This window comes from Cyprinodon tularosa, unplaced genomic scaffold, assembly GCF_016077235.1.
Source record: "Cyprinodon tularosa strain WSP-4 unplaced genomic scaffold, ASM1607723v1 ctg159, whole genome shotgun sequence".
NCBI lineage: Eukaryota > Metazoa > Chordata > Actinopteri > Cyprinodontiformes > Cyprinodontidae > Cyprinodon > Cyprinodon tularosa.
The window spans coordinates 291,882-305,037 of NW_024038427.1; the positions used below are offsets into that span (position 1 = coordinate 291,882).

Below are 13,156 nucleotides of genomic sequence, written 5' to 3' on the forward strand. Positions count from 1 at the left end.
TCCCATTTAACACATAACTAAAAAGGTAGGACATTAGGCTTAACTAGGGATGGTTTATGCTAAATTCTTGCCAAGCGCTTCTAATATGAGCCTTGTATGTGGCGAATATTAACCAATTATAGTACTGTACGTATATGCACCTTAGCTGCTATTAGATCAGAAGGAATTTTGAGACAAGTTTGCAAATATACTGTGTAATAAGCTGTTTATAACATGAAAGAGGGTTGCATTTACTTCACTTAGCAGCAGCTTCCTCACCAAAGTGTGTTATCACTATCACAATACAGCAGATTTAGATCTGATGCATTAACTGGTTCAAAACATGTTTTGGGTTTATTTCACCAGCCAATCCCCCTTACATCCTTCTAAATATCATGAGGAGTTATGTCTATAAAATATTAAATTACCCCACCCTGAAAGGGCACCACAAATTGTGTTATTTGTCTTTAAATATACTGATCTGTCTTTGCTTTAAAATGAGATGTTTAACTCTCTGTTGTTGTTTCTTAAATTGCAGGAGCTTGTTGGTCTTCCAAAACCTCTCCCTTAACCGAACTGAGAAGCTTGAATAACTCAGAGTAAGTCCAGCATGGCATCTCCAGTTTGTTCACTCTTGTTGAACTTTTCATTGGCCATGTTACTGGGTCTGACCAACCTGAGCAGACTGAACTCATGGCCATCAGGTCAAGTCTTAGCACAAATATCTTCAAACAACCAGACCACAGAATCATCTGTGGTACCAGAGGCAGCACTGGCAACACCAACACCAGATCCAGGGCAACAAACAGACTCAAGCAATGGGAACCGCTGCTGGGGGTACTATGACGTCATGGGCCAGTGGGACCCACCATTTAACTGTAACGCAGGCATCTACCTGTTCTGTTGTGGTTCTTGCTTCTACCGCTTCTGCTGCCAGTTCAGAATCCACAGTTTGGACCAGAGCTCCTGCTCCAACTATGACACACCTGTGTGGGCAAACACCGGGAAACCTGGGATACCTGTCACAGAGGTTCATCAGGAACCAGACCGGGATCGGACCCACATGATTGTTTATATTATCTGTGGTGTGGTGGCCATCATGGTGCTGGTGGGAATTTTCACAAAGCTGGGACTGGAAAAGAGTCAAGGAGGTCAAACTGACATGACAAACTCAAGGTAAGAACAAAAAAGGATGTTTGAATGATTTCATTTATTTAAAATATTGAGCAGTTTTTTTGAATAGCCAATTATATCCACTGTAGTTAGCAAATTGATCTGGTTAGATTCTACAGTTTAATTGGAATGATATAGGTAAAAATATTAGAAGCTAGGTGAGGAGGTTTTTATAGCTTATGTGTCCACCAGGTCTTTGTTCTGGCTTGTCTTTGTTGTTTTAAGTTTAACTAAACAATTGATGGTTGCAGCTATATAGTCAGTTAATCCAAATATAAGAACAGAGGCAACTTTTCCTTTTTCAATGCAAATAAAAAAATATTTCTTCAACAGTTCGATCATTTTTTATTTTAATTCATATTACACTCTAATGATTTAAAACCTCATTTAGAAAAAGCATAAAAATGTACATTCTCATAGAGAACGCAAGACATCATAAAAACAGGAAGCAATATAAATAAAAAGAATAAACAGTTTAGAAGTCAGAAAATACCAAAGAACATTCTTGATTCAAACAAAAATGCATATGACTCCAGCCTCATTGTGCAAAATTAGGGCAAACAGTTTAGAGGCACAACTTTATTTTATGTTTTGCATTTATTTTGAGCAGCCAAAATGCTGAAAGCATTAAGGCACAACCAGTGGAATGTGGCACAAGTTCTGATGTAGTTTTATAATTTAATATCATCAAACCGTTGAATGATTGGGAATTACATTTTTTTTGCAAATGTGTCGGAAGGCAACCAATGAACCAACCAGAGGCAATAGAAGTGTGCAGAAAGTAGATGGAAAGGTCATACAGAGGCACATAGAGAGACAACAAATTAAACGGGAGCATGGAGATTCCAGCGCAGAAGTGAGCTAATGGTTAGTGAGGAGTTCTGGGAATCATGGCAAACGGGTCGCTGTGATTACTCTGTTCTGGTGGTGCAGTGTCACATTGATGGCTGATTGATTGCTGTGACACAACTATGACTGTGGCAATGCGGGGGCTTTAGAGAGCAATGAGAAGAGTGAGGGTGGTTTTAGGAAGAGTGGAATATTGAGCTGATCTGACTGGAAAGCAGCCAGTGGCTAGTACAAAGAGCAGGAGAGCCTGTTTGTTTGCGTGAGAGCAAGACAAAAGCCTGAAGAGGAAAATAGGGGGGAGGGGAAGTAAGGTGTGATTGGGTGTGAAATTCTGTGTCTATCTTACCCCTTTGCCATTGGCCGAAAAAAACTATATAAACCTGCAAACAATCAGCTTTTAGTGGCAGTAGGAAAGGCCCAGTGACCCGCATTGATCTGCATCAAACGGCTCGGCAAGCGACGTGGGTTAAAATCGCCTTCAAACAGCTCGGCTCTGATCAGCATACAGTGGGAACCCGCGTCGACACACTACTTTACGGGATACCCTTGAGCGTAACATACATACGTCACAACACCATGCCAGTCAAGTCTGATATGCAAGCCAAAATAACTCTGCGTAGCCCTGGGAAAAAGGGATTTGAAAGGACAAAAGACCGAAACAATACATCATACTTACTATGTCCTGGACCCTTCTATGTTGCTTTCCTTTGTTTACTTTGACAATTTTTTACGCACTGATAACATCATCAACCAGCAAGACGTGGGGGAAGGAGGCCACATAACTTGCCAGCTGGGCGTCAGACCCAGCTTTTTTTGCCAAATGGGAAAAGAGCCAAATGTTGACTGTTAGCAGGTCAACCCGCATTTCAAAAACCCGCGCTAACTTGCTAATTTCTGTGGAAAAGTAGGTTTATCCTCTATTAGCTTACCAGTGCAACAAGCTGGATGAAGATAGATGTTTTATAGCTAAAACTGTACTGAGTCACCATCAACATGTCATAAACTGAACTCTCTTGTTACATTTTGGTGCCAGGTTTTATACTTGTGCAAGACTACTACCCAGAAAGAGTGCCATCCTATTTCTAACCCATGACATTTCCACATTACAATTGCAAACCTCAATAAATATGCTATGCTCTTCATGTGAAATCAACACAAACTTATGCATAATTGTTAAGCTGATGAACATGTGTATTTATCCACTGATTATAACTACTTATCTAACAACTAAAAGATACCACAGAATGGGAGAATATGAACAGAATGAAGCAGAAGGATGAAAAAGGGGTTCAGCAGTTTAAGCCAATAGCAGCATAACTGTAGAGATAGTGCAGTTTTAAGCCTAGCCATAAAAGTAAACAGGGTTTCTGCCTCATGGATTAAAACACAAGAGAGGAGCCTGATAACTAAAAGATCTGCCTCCCATTCTACTTCTATAATACTCTAGGAACCACAAGTAAACCTGCAGCTTGAGAGCCAAGTGTTCTGTTAGGAACATTAAAGGCCTTATATTTGAGAAGGAGAGAATCTAAAAAACAAGACATGTGATCTATGTTTTTAATTTTTATTAGAACTCTGGCTACAGCATTTTAAATCAGCTGAAGGCTTTTAATAATCTAGCCTTGAAGTAACACATGCTTGGAGTTGTTTCTCAGCATCACCCGGACCGGATATTTCCAATTTTTGAAATGTTCCGGAGATGACAGAAGGAAACTGTAGAAACCTCTTTGATTTAAATGACAGGTCCTGATGAAAAATAACAACACTGCTTTATACTTTGTAATCTGAGATCAATTTAATCCTGACCAAATGTAGTGACTGACTAATCAGCTTCTTTTTCAAAGACTCGGGTAGAAAATTATGAATCCTTCAGGTTTTTATGTCTTCAAGACATGCCTGTAATCTATGTAATGGGTGAGTTTAATCAAGATTTATAGACAGATATAGCTGAGTATCATCAGCATAACAGCGGAAACTAATCCCATGCTGTCTAAATTATATATATATATATATATATATATACACAAAGTAAAAGAGAAATAGCCCCATTTTGGTACTTCACAGGTTACCCTGAAGCATGAGGAAGATTTATCTTTAACAGGAACAAACTGAAATATGTTATATTCTCTCTGTAACAATAGTAGAATTATGTTACACTATGTTTACTGTATATTTACCAATCCTTTTTATTAGCTGGATTCACTCAGGGGCATTATTTCATTTGATGTGTTCATTTGAAGACTTCAGAATTGTGAAGTTCCAGCAAAAGATTGGTCACATCAACAGATTGCTCCAATAGCACTGTAGAACTGTGTAACACCCCAGGAGTTATGATCAGCCTGAGATTGACTTGGTGTGACTTTTCTTCGATGGTGCACCTGAATAATATCCTTTTGTGTAAAAAACAAAACCAGAATAATGGAAACTTCTCACTCCTGGATGTTACTACCATGTATCTCTGTCAAATATGTACAAATATATATATATATATATATATATATATATATATATATATATATATATATATATATATATATATATATATATTCTGGTGCAAATGTGCCTTTTATTTCCTTTTTTAAAAAAAGGGACAAGAGTCACTGAGAGACTAATAACCACAAAAATGGAGAGACAAAAAATGTAAAAACATTATTACAAAGATTAAGACATAGGGAACACAGGGCTTAAAGGAAGTGACACTTGGGACCAGCTCATTTTACAACCCAGTAACCAACTACAGCTGTTTATTTTATATCTGCCAGAGTGAGTATGTGTGTTTGTGTGAAAGAGAGAGACATATAGAGGAGACAGAGACGACACAAGTGCTAACCACTTTAATGATGTGGAGACTCTGTTGGACCATAACAGATTGTCAGAGAGAGATACAAAAAGAGAAAGTCATCCAAGATATTTGAAGGTTTTAGCAAACATTGTGTGTCATCCAAATGATTTTCCACTTAGAGATGAGAGGAATGGGCTTTTGCTGTTCTGGATAATGCCTTGACAAAATGTCTTTATAATGACCAACATTATATTGTTTTAAGGTTATAAATTTAGGGTAGTGTTTCTCCTAGTACCCCTAGTGGCCCATGAGTGCATTGCAAGGGGTACCTCAAAAACTTTTTTTCTTAGGTACTAGCATTATATAGGGCATGGATTCTGTTTTGCTTTGTGAGGAGCGTAATTGAAAGATTAAACTCTCATCAACCAAAAAGTATGTTTTTCTTATATGTTTGAGTTCACCTTCAGCTGCGACACACATCAAAACCAAGCAGAGGAATAGACTGGATGTATAGAACAGCCTGGTATCAGCAGTTATTCACACTTAGCTATCGGAGCTCATCAAAGCAAGCTCAGGTGTCTTGATGAAAACAAAGCCAAACTAATTGAGTCAGTCTAACTATAATTTTTCTTCTGTATTTCAGTTCCAATTCATCAAGTTTAAACGTGATTATAAGAGAGCTCCCGTTTTATAAATGCAGGTTTATAATATAATATTAGTTTGTATTTATTTTGATCCCTTACTAACCAGGCAACATATCCATGTTTTTTTATTAAAAGATACATTTTATAATCAGTTATTGTATATTCCACTTTTGGACAATTATCAATACTTTTGACTGAGAGGGGTACTCATGGTGCGAAAAAATGCCCAAAGGTGTATACAAGTCAAAAAAGGTTGGGAAACACTGGTTTACGGTATAGATGATAGTAGCAGTGGTGTTATAACTTCACAGAGTAGAATAGAACGGAAAAGAAAATCCCTTCATTGTCCCAAAATGGGGAAATTGTGGTTTTACAGCAAAAGCAAGTTCAATTGTGTGACTGAAAATTCTTTCACAACTGTAGAGAAACTACAAAGAAACCTCATTTCATCCAGCTCTCCCTCCATCCTACTGTGCGTGCGATTAGGGAGAAATGTGTTTACCTATATACATTAAAGGTGAAAGCACTACTAGAGGTTCATGCATAGGCAGCCACAATAAATAATTAGGCTGCTCATCTGAGCATGAACACCCTCTATGCATATCTACACTCCAGTAAAGCATTCTGTCTGTTTTTTACTTCTTCCAAGGTAGCTAAACCTTTTGCCGTCAAGCTTTAGCTGGTTTCATATTGAATAGAAACCACAAAAAAGGCAAACATATGGCCAAATAATAATCCATCGAGTAGCAACATAAATAATACATCTTAAACTTAATACAGCTTTCTCACAGTTATATGCAGGAATATCTCTAGGGTTTTGAAAAACAAAAAATAGAAGAATTGCCAATATTTAATCATCTTAAGGTATCTGGGATTTGTAAACTGGTATTGATTGTACTAAACCATGAAGAGATATCCTCAATGTTTTTAAATTTATTTTGAGACCCTTTTGTAGCACTGCACTGTGGTTACTTTCACATACTGAGTGATTATGTATCACCAGGTCAAAGAGGCATCTAGCCTCTTTAGGGAAGAATTACAGAAATAAGATTGTACTGTCACCAAACAGATGTGAAGTTCCTTACTGAAAATTTCTGGGGGCAGGATTATGAAAAAAGTCTTTTAAAGAACCTTGGCTGTAAGGATAGTAACAGCATAAGGCTAAGAGGCAGGGCAGGGGCTGCCAGCCAGTTTATACTACAGCCAAAACAAAAGGCTTGAGCCACAAGTCAGTGGTTTGACCCTGAAATACTACTATTTCTGAGCTGGGAACATCTTTTGGTTATTTGTGGATTTGTTATAATTTATTGATATGTTATAATATCATTTGATAATAGTTCCAAATTTTTACCCTGCAAGCTGTTTTTCAACAGCTGCTTGAAAAAAATATATCAGAGCTGCTCAAATATAATGTTAATCTCCCGCTAAATTTCTTCTATTATATCATTAAAACTATCATTTTCTGTTGTAAGGAAATATATGTACAATGAGCTTCCACAAGAGAGTTTTTCAATCCTTGGGTTGGGTGCCTGTCTGTTAAAGTTGTAGGGTAGTCATATTTAAATTTCGAATCATTCTGGCTTAAACATGTATCCTTTATCAGACTATATTTTCCGAAAAGTTAGACAATATTTATAAAAAAAAAAAAAATCCTGTCTTAAAATCTATGTTTTTCTTTGTTATTTTATGCAGGCCAGTTAGTTATACATCAGCTTGTACACCTAAATTCAGCCAATCATATATCAAAGGTAATCTGTCAATAATTTTTTTTGGTCACAGCGTCTTGATTCATATGGTGTTTATTCACACTCATCAAAACCAAGACAAAGTCAGAACTCAAAATAGTAATTTCACAAAAACCAAAAAAACAATCAGCCTACATCATGTCGTCTTTCTTGGTCCGGCCACAAAATTTCGTCCACATTGCATGCAATATCCTCCAGTCCAAGGCACCGGGAAAAATATTTCCTTGAATGCCGTATCCCGGCCTGACATGATGCCTGGTCAATATCTCCACATGCCTCCTCAATTGCCTGTAAAAGTGCTACCTGTTGATGAGGATGACGGTCGTAAACTTTCCAGCGCCTGGCAGAGAAGAGCTCCTCGATGGCATTTAAGAATGGAGAGTATGGAGGGAGGTTGAGTGCGATGAAGAATGGGTGGTCTGTAAACCAGTTGCGGACCAAAGCAGCCCTATGGAAACTAACATTGTCCCATATGATGATATCGGGTATGCTCTGGTCTCTGAAAAGTGAGCATGTCATGTAAGGTGTCCATGAATGCAATAATGTGTGCAGTGTTGTATGGGCCTATGGTTACATGATGTTGAACAACACCATTTTGGCTTATAGCTGCACGCATGGTTATGTTACCACCACGTTGTCCAGGGACATTGATGATGGAACTGTGCCCAATAATGTTCCTGCCACATCTCCTGGTTTTACTGAGGTTAAAACCGGCTTCATCTACAAAAAGTACCTCATGTCCCATGGCATCTGCTTCTAGTTCCATCACTCACTGGACAAGACAAAACAAATGCATCACATCAAGCCCATGCACAGCACTGCAGTATGCACTTCCAAATTCAGGACCAATGACACTATAGCTTACCTGCACATAGTCATATCGCAGTTGCTTTACACGTTCTGTGTTTCTCTCGAAAGGAGCTCTGTAAATTTGCTTCTTATTCTGTGGCACGCAAGTACACGACTTAGTGCAGAAATGCTTACACTGTGTATATTTTGAAAGATGGTGTCAGTATCAATTTTGTGCTGCTGTATTTCGTACAGTCTTATTGCATTATTGGCAATCACCATATTCACTATATGGGTCTCTTGCCCTGGAGTGAACATTCTTCCTCTGCCCCCAACATTTGGACGTCTAGCAATTCTGTAAAGTAAAAATTTCAGTATTTTTGCATGTATGATACTGTTGTGTTTCTCATTAGAGTATGGCAGTGCTACAAAGTACTTACCGATTCTCATTTCGAAATGTGCTAATGATGCTTGCCACAGTGTAGTGGCTCAAATTAGGCCGAACCCATTGGCCAGCTTCCCTCAGGGTCATCCCATGGTTGATGACATGGTCCATTATTGTAGCTCTGATGTCATCAGTTATTCTGTTTCCTACTCTTCTTTCCCTTCCTCTTTCCCCTCCTTATCCTCTTCTTGCTCCTCCTTGTCCTCTTCCTCTAACTTCCTCTAACCCTCTTGCTTCTTCAACTCCACGTCGTCTCCCTCGGCCTCCTGTGATTCTCACTCTTCTCACTCGTATTGCTCCATCCGTTGTACTGCACACAGACAGCTTACCTGTGGCTTATTTATAGTGCTTAAGCTGATTGCAAAGTGAACTAATTATCTAAAACAGTTTTCACATGTGAAAGTGTGCCAGACAGTTGGCAAAATAGTGTTAATGATAGCCATACATGTGTATAATTTTGCTAGGAGTGTGTTGGAAATTTGGTAATTGAGTGTAAGCAGTGAGTTGTGTTTAAAGTTCTGCGAAAAGAGTGTTGTGCAGTCAATTGTACCTACAGTTTTGCAAAATGTGTGTTACAAAATTACAAACTGAGTACAATGCAGTGTTTGTGCTTTTAGTTTTGTAAACTCAGTGAGTGGTTTTGCTATACGTATTAATAGTTTTAGAAATTGTGCTACAAGAATCATGATTAGCGCTTAAGCATTCAGAAAAAAACTGTAAAATCTCTGCTTGAGTTTGCTTTGTCCTGAAGATTTTACCATCACTACTTTGGTCTTTGTATAGAATGGTGTACGTATGTATTCCTGAATTCTGCATCCTTGTCTTGACATCTTCATATTTTTTGGCAGTTTGCTTTGATTTCCCTTTTCCTGGTTTCTGTGATTTATCTGTATTTCTTTTTTTATTGTGTCAAAGATTTTCAAAAGAAATAGTACTGTTGCCATGGAAAAGCCTAATAACATTATGATTTGAAAACTATGAACCCCTTTATATGTATAATACACAATATTGCCAAAAGTATTTGCTCTGATGATTGGACTCAGGTGTTCCAATCACTCCCATAGCCACAGGTGTTTAAAATAAACACATATGCATGTAGACTTCTGTTACAAACTTTTCGGAAAGATTGAGCTGCTCCCAGGAGCTCAGTAAATTCCTGAATTGAGCTGTGATAGGAGGCCACCTGTGGAACAAATCCAGTTATTACATTTCCTCACTTCTAAATATTCTATCTTCAACTCTAAGATGCATCACGAGGAAATTGAAGGTTTTGTAGGTGTGCAGCGATTGACATTTCAGCAACAAAGCAGTATGCCACATAAACTGATGTAGCAGGAGGAATAGATGCTGAAGCTCAAAGTGCGAAGAGGTCTCAAACTTTCTGCAGAGTCAATAACTTCAAACCTCTAAACTTCATGTGACCTTCAGTTAGATCAAGAACAGAGAGCTTCATGAATCAGAATTACCTAATCAATTCCTTAAAGTCTTTAAATTCTTTCTCTATGAAATTGGTTTCCATGATCCAGCAGCTGCATCCAAGCCACACAGCACCAAGTGCAATACAAAGCATTGGATGCAGTGGTGCAAAGCATGACACCACTGTCTTAGACATAGACAACTTTATTGCAATTTTGTATACACATAGTGTATGTGCTGATGGAAAACCGACTTCAAATAAAACAAAATCCAGCTTCACTGAGAATCAACAACTCAGCAAACAAACATGATTTTTTTCTAGTTCTGTATTTATTCCACAATGCAACATAAAAAAATCAATAACATAGCGCAAAGATCCAATGTTTTTTTTTTCCTCAGGCACTCACTTAAACATTAAATGGATGTAATAAATTGAAATCGCTTGTTACGCATACCTACATAAACATACACCTTCAAACAATATCTTCAGTTTTACGCATTCACTTTACCAGCCAAATACCACTTCTCATAAATTATTTCACCAAGGAGCAATTTGTTCAAGGGCACATACGCTTAAATGTCCCATCCGGGACCTAAACAACAATCTCCATCAGCCGTTTCATTTCTATACTGCTTTGTGCTTCATCAGCTGTGCTTTCTATTTGCTTTTTTGCTTTATTGTTCTTTTCATCGTCACCTGTGACAGCTGTTTGGAACAGAGAGATAAACAAGTGCACCAAGCTCGGGTTTCTAATGAGGCACTTCGAGCAGCGGCCTCATGGAATTGATGTTTTGGAGGGCTTCTGTTTTATTAAGTTTCTAAGTATGTTCAGTATGTATATATGAGAGAGCATGGGTTATATCTTAGACTGTGACAACTGAGGCCTGTTTCACAATACAGGTTTACTGAAAACTCAGTAAACTTGATTGTTTTTGACATCTTAAATGTAGTTCCACATTACAGCCTGACATACACAACTATGTTCTCCACAGTTACCGCCTGTCTTAGATAGTGTTGCACCGATACCAGTACCAGTATCTGCACTAAAATGGTGGTATCGGTATCGGCGAGTACCAACAAATTGGACAACGATACCATTTTGAGAGCCAACAGTTTATTCAACTATTGTCACCCATTCCAGGTAGGCAATAAAAAGTTCTACTGGTTTCACTTTGTATTTTTACTTTTTCCTGTTTCACAAAGGTAGGCAGCAGCTTGAGAAAAAGCCATTATTTTACTTCCAAGTAGTATGCAGTTCTTGATATATACACACACACATCAATTTCAAACAGATGGTATCGGCCGATACTGCAAAGCCAGGTATTGGTATCGGGGCCAAAAAATTGCATCTGTGCAACACTAGTCTCAGATGACATCAGTCATATACAGGTGCTGGTCATAAAATTAGAATATCATGAAAAAGTAGATTGATTTCAGTAATTCCATTTAAAAAGTGAAACTTGTATATTATATTCATACATTACATACAAACTCATATATTTCAGATGTTTATTTTGTTTAATTTTGATGATTACAAATGACAACAAATGAAAATCTCAAATTCATCATATCAGAAAATTAGAATATTGTGAAAAGGTTCAAAATTGATGGCCCCTGGTGCCACACTCTAATCAGCTAATTAACTCAAACCACCTGCAAAAGCCTTTAAATGGTCTTTCAGTCTAGTTCTATAGGCTACACAATCATGGGGAAGACTGCTGACTTGACAGTTGTCCAAAAGACGACCATCGACACCTTGCACAAGGAGGGCAAGACACAAAAGGTCATCGCTAAAGAGGCTGGCTGTTCACAGAGCTCAGTGTCCAAGCACATTAATAGAGAGGCGAAGGGAAGGAAAAGATGTGGTCGAAAAAAGTGTACAAGCAAGAGAGATAACCGCACCCTGGAGAGGATTGTGAAACAAAACCCATTCAAAAATGTGGGGGAGATTCACAAAGAGTGGACTGCAGCTGGAGTGAGTGCTTCAAGAACCACCACACACAGACGTATGAAAGACATGGGTTTCTGCTGTCGCATTCCTTGTGTCAAGCCACTCTTGAACCACAGACAGCGTCAGAAGCGTCTTGCCTGGGCTAAAGAGAAACAGGACTGGACTGCTGGTGAGTGGTCCAAAGTCATGTTCTCTGATGAAAGTAAATTTTGCATTTCCTTTGGAAATCAAGGTCCCAGAGTCTGGAGGAAAAGAAGAGAGGCACTTCATCCACGTTGCTTGAAGTCCAGTGTAAAGTTTCCACAGTCAGTGATGGTTTGGGGTGCCATGTCATCTGCTGGTGTTGGTCCATTGTGTTTTCTGAGGTCCAGGGTCAACGCAGCCACATACCAGGAAGTTTTAGAGCACTTCATGCTTCCTGCAGCTGACCAACTTTTTGGAGATGCAGATTTCATTTTCCAACAGGACTTGGCACCTGCACACAGTGCCAAAGCTACCAGTACCTGGTTGAAGGACCATGGTATCCCTGTTCTTAATTGGCCAGCAAACTCTCCTGACCTTAACCCCATAGAAAATCTATGGGGTATTGTGAAGAAGAAGATGCAATACACCAGACCCAACAATTCAGAAGAGCTAAAAGCCACTATTAGAGCAACCTGGGCTATCATAACACCTGAGCAGTGCCACAGACTGATCGACTCCATGCCACGCCGCATTGCTGCAGTAATACAGGCCAAAGGAGGCCCAACTAAATACTGAGTGCTGTACATGCTCATACTTTTCATGTTCATACTTTTCAGTTGGCCAACATTTCTATAAATCCTTTGTTTTTATTGGTCTTCAGTAATATTCTAATTTTCTGATATGATGAATTTGAGATTTTCATTTGTTGTCATTTGTAATCATCAAAATTAAACAAAATAAACATCTGAAATATATGAGTTTGTATGTAATGTATGAATATAATATACAAGTTTCACTTTTTAAATGGAATTACTGAAATCAATCTACTTTTTCATGATATTCTAATTTTATGACCAGCACCTGTACTGACCAATTACACTGTGTGGAAGGCAGAGTTCATCGGAGCAGTAGTCTAACATTTCAGTATGTTTATCATTTTAGATACCATTTAAAAACTAAAATGAAAAAAGGTATATGAATGTGACCCACCACCTTTGATGGTTGGAGTGACTGTTTAACCACCATTGTTGATATTGATAGGTTGGCTAGTCTTAGTAAAAAATCTGTGGCAGCCCTGCCTTGTTTGTAATCAGCAGTTGAAAGGTCAAGCATTTTTTATGCTGTTTTTTAGTTTTATTTTTGAAAAGTAATGTTCTCAAAATGTCAAATTTAAAAGAAAACATCCTCATCCATTATAG

General features: G+C 38.2%; 1 protein-coding gene across 3 annotated transcripts in view; it reads left to right on the forward strand.

Annotated features, from left to right (window-relative positions):
- LOC119780315 (protein shisa-8) overlaps positions 1-13,156 on the forward strand; it is a 142,724-nt gene that overhangs the window by 3,574 nt on the left and 125,994 nt on the right. For all 3 annotated transcript variants that reach the window (XM_038280316.1, XM_038280315.1, XM_038280317.1), the window contains one exon: positions 518-1,155. In XM_038280316.1, the coding sequence (XP_038136244.1) occupies positions 590-1,155 (566 nt within the window). In that variant the 5' untranslated portion in view covers positions 518-589. The remainder of the gene's footprint in view (positions 1-517; positions 1,156-13,156) is intronic.